Source organism: Marmota flaviventris, chromosome 9 (genome assembly GCF_047511675.1).
Source record: "Marmota flaviventris isolate mMarFla1 chromosome 9, mMarFla1.hap1, whole genome shotgun sequence".
In the NCBI taxonomy this organism is placed as follows: domain Eukaryota; kingdom Metazoa; phylum Chordata; class Mammalia; order Rodentia; family Sciuridae; genus Marmota; species Marmota flaviventris.
Window position 1 is genome coordinate 18,314,924 of NC_092506.1, and position 4,451 is coordinate 18,319,374.

The 4,451-nt window shown below is 35.1% G+C and overlaps 1 protein-coding gene across 1 annotated transcript; it reads left to right on the forward strand.

Annotated features, from left to right (window-relative positions):
* The first annotated feature begins 3,213 nt into the window (after nucleotides 1–3,213).
* On the forward strand, nucleotides 3,214–4,146 carry LOC139707102 (olfactory receptor 4C16-like). The gene has a single exon (XM_071617094.1). The coding sequence runs from the start codon at nucleotides 3,214–3,216 to the stop codon at nucleotides 4,144–4,146; it is 933 nt and encodes a 310-aa protein (XP_071473195.1).
* The last annotated feature ends 305 nt before the right edge of the window (nucleotides 4,147–4,451 follow it).

Consider the following 4,451-nt stretch of genomic DNA (forward strand, 5'->3'; position numbering starts at 1 on the left):
GGCTGTTCTCCAGGGCATGTCTTGGTCAATGAGCAGGATTCATGAAGCTCCAGGAGAGTAGATTATATTACTCCCAAATTTGGGTTATGGGCAATAAAACATCATGGGAGCACATCAGTTTTCCCACAAAGAATGGGCAATTCTGAATAGAAATAAAGTCAATGCAGATATTTTCCTGATGTATTAGACTGAATCTGGGAGGGTTGTGTAGTCCTAGAGAGATTCCTGAAGGAGCAGAAGAGCTCCTCGCAGCAATCTCCCTATGTAGCATAGGATCATAGGAGACCCCTGGCGCTGTATTCCACGCTCCTCTGTTGTCCACATAACGCTTTTTACCTTGCTTCCAGCACTTCTGGTACTCACCATGCCAACAGGTTATCTGTTCATTAACATCATTTTGAGAAATTTTTCCATTCTAAATTTGGCTGGTTTTGTCTGAAGATTCAAGGTGAGTACATTAATTCATAGGTGATGTATTTTTGATGCTTATTTTTATTTTTTTTTGGTAGTAGGGATTGAAGGCAGAAGTATTCTACATCTGAGCTACACTTAATTTTTTTAATGAAATCTTTCCCTAAATTGCCCAAGATAGCCTCATAATTTGCAACTGACCTGTTTCTGCCTCCCAAGTAGCTGGGATAAAAGGTGTGCACCATTCACTGTTCCAGGCATTACAGGATGTGCCTAGTTCTAGTGACATTTTGTCTCCAAACCATTATGTGTATATAAACACACATACACACATGAAAATATGAATTACTATCAAGAGGACATGTAAATCCTTTTCCTTTATCCTTAAGGTGAAAGGATTCATGAGAAACAAACATAAAAACAACAAAAACACTTTAAAAAGATCATTTTATGAGTTTTACATCCCCAATATCATGCATCACAACATGGTGTTTTTTAAAGTTAAAATTTTTCCAATTCAGGTTGTGGAGTGAATTTGCAAAATTATTTAAAATCAATCTTAGGTGTTGTTTTATTTTGTTCCTGGATTTATAAATTAGGAGCATGTTTATGTCTCTACATACAGGATAGATAGAAAGCCCCAGTAAATTAATGATGTTAATGTGCTTGGTAATCATGGTACTACAACAGTGATAAATGCTATTGCATTTCAGAAGTGATTCAAAAACATTTAGAGGATACCTACATTGTACAGGTGTTGGTTTGGAACTTGGAGAATATTATCCTGAGAACACATATTTTTCCAATGCTCTTATTCTAGGAAGGAAGCTTGTGTGCTAAAGAGTAATATATGATGTTATTTACAAGCTGTAAAGAAAGCTTGTAGGGAACAAGAATGATAATTTTCTTAATCATAAGACTATCATCAAAATCTGCCTTAGAGATCTTCCTCAAAAGATAAGTCCTGAAGTTTAACCAGATGGAAATTAAAAGGCTCTTCTGGAAAGGAAAGAGCAAGATCAGCTTGAATACTCTACTCTGCTTTAACTTCTGGATTCTTCACTTCCTCATGATAGAGATCCCATAGGATGTACATATTAACCTTCAGTATGTCTACAAGGCAGCTGAACCTAACATGAGATAACATACTCCAGTAAATATTTGGTGATGCGAGCACTATGTTCCCTAATATCTTGATTCCAGGGTATTGCATATTACAAAATAAACTGTGTTTGAAAAAAATCCTTGAAATGTACTTGGGGGTATAGAAAAGCGTTTTCAAAGATATCAAGAAATACATGATGAATGTACAATGGTTTATCTAGAACATAAAATGATTGAAATGGGCTTTGTGGCTACAGAAGTTGCTGGGAACTTTATGTCATTCTGATTCTATTGGTTACATATTTGAAAAGGACTAAAAATCATTAAAACGTTAAATAAGTCATATGTATTTATGATGCATAATTTATCTTAAAATATATACATAAGTATAAAAAAAGAGCTTTTCCTGAAAATTGGTAGGATATGGGAATGATGTTATATACATGTATATATAATTATATGTATAATTCTATAGTATAATTACATATATACATGAATAAATATATGTAATAGTTATATGTGTGTGTGTATATATATATATATAAACACTCCCTTATACACATACTAGTGAAAACTTTATTTTTAAAGTGACATTTGAAAAGTGACTAAACATTGAGTATGAAAGGAATGGAAATAAATTGAATGAAATTGGTTACTGATTACTCTGTGTCTTTTAAAACCACATCCCCTGTAATTTCTCACCTTTTAATGTGAGGTTTGAGACACTATGATCCTGATCTGGTCCTAACCAACCGACTGGTAGTAACCAGGATACACAACGAATTCAGGTCTAAATTAAGTTAAAAACATAAACCATGAAAATGTTTAACTATCAAGTAGGATAACTCCTTCTTTAAATTAATGTCTTTTGGGACTGTGAAGGCTCTAAGATTGCTTTTCAGAAAAGGGAACAATAAAAATAAAGTTGGGATTTTTTGACCTATAACAAACCATAAAAGACCATTCATTTAAGTGCCTTTTTAAATGTCAAATACTGAATGTCATAAAGATACTTGAAGGTTAAACAGAATCATAGAAAAGAGCAAATGGTTCTTACTCCTCTTTTCAAGCTGGCATGTATGTTGGTAAATATGCAGAGAATTAGAATTATTTATGTAGCTATAAATCATTTATTTTTATAATGAAGTTTCATAAATATGTAATCTATTACACGTATAAATAACTGTATGAGTTTGAGGGTAGTATGTGATTTTATGGTTTTATCATGAAGCTCCAAAGGCAATCAAATATGTCTTTAATGCAAAGTATTCACCATGCAAATATACTGTCAAGAATTTTTAATATGAAAAAAAGAAGTAAGAAACAATTCGTATGTACAATTCGTAGATCTAAGTTGCAAAATCAATCAAAATCATGCCAAAGTTAAGGAGAGTTGTTTTTGAAGAATTGTGTAGGAAAGAATCACATTCGATATCCTTATTTTAAAATGATATCCCGACTAAATGGTCACTAAAAATTGGGGAATCAAGTTGTGATATGAATAATTAAAATATCATAGCAGGAAGGTACACAGATAGTAATATTATATTTGTTTTAAATATTCCATAATCACACAGAGCACCATGAACTATTTTTTTCAAATATTTCATAACTTAACAGAATACACCATAAATTAAATCCATTCTTTTTTGCAGATAAATCATCTCACACTCACCCCTTCCTCTCATTCATGGAATCATGCAGCTGAACAATAATGTGACTGAGTTCATCTTACTTGGGTTGACACAAGATCCATTTAGGAAGAAAATAGTATTTGTTACATTTTTGCTTTTCTATTTGGGGACGTTGCTGGGTAACTTGCTGATTATCACCACCATCAAGACCAGTCGGGCACTTGGCAGTCCAATGTACTTCTTCCTTTTCTATTTATCCTTATCTGACACCTGCTTCTCTACTTCCATAGCCCCTAGAACAATTGTGGATGCCCTTTGGAAGAAGGCCACTATTTCTTTCAGTGAGTGCATAATCCAAGTCTTTTCATTACATTTCTTTGGCTGCCTGGAGATCTTCATCCTCATCCTCATGGCCATTGACCGCTATGTAGCCATCTGTAAGCCCCTGCACTACATGACCATCATGAGCCGCCGGGTCTGCAGTGTGTTGGTGGCTGTGGCCTGGGTGGGGTCCTGTGTGCATTCTTTAGTTCAGATTTTTCTTGCCTTGCGTTTGCCTTTCTGTGGTCCCAATGAGATTGACCACTACTTCTGTGACTTGGAACCCTTGTTGAAGCTCGCCTGCACAGACATATATGTGACCAACCTCCTCCTGGTGTCCAACAGTGGGGCCATTTGTACAGTGAGTTTTGTTGTGCTCATGTTCTCCTATGTTATCATCTTGCATTCGCTGAGAAACCACAGTGCAGAAGGGAGGAGAAAGGCCCTCTCCACCTGCATCTCCCACATCACTGTGGTCATCTTGTTCTTTGGACCATGCATATTTATATACACACGGCCTGCAACCACCTTCCCCATGGATAAGATGATAGCTGTGTTTTACACCATCGGAACACCTTTGCTCAACCCTCTGATTTACACACTGAGGAATGCAGAAGTGAAAAATGCCATGAGGAAGTTGTGGAGCAAGAAATTGGTCTCAGATGACATGAGATGAATGGAGGTTTTGAATTCTTCTTAGTTTGGATTAAACTAGAAGAAGTAAATAGAAATTTTTAACTTCAAATAGCAGATTTTATAGAATATTCCCTAGGGGAATGAGAGTTCCTTTAGGAAATGACATGCATACATGTATACTGGTTAGTTTGAATTGACTATATGTAGAAAATGAGACTAGCTGAGGTGCCAACAGATATATAAGGGTTACTGCCTTAAATATTTTTCCCTTCTGTGTCATTCTCTTATTTGCCTATGATCTTTTGTGAAATTTATCTAGTGTTTGTCTGGCCTTTTTTTCAAATT

What these genes read in the sequence shown, in the direction of transcription:
- LOC139707102 (XM_071617094.1), top strand. Translation starts at nt 3,214, where the DNA reads ATGCAGCTGAACAATAATGTGACTGAGTTCATCTTACTTGGGTTGACA.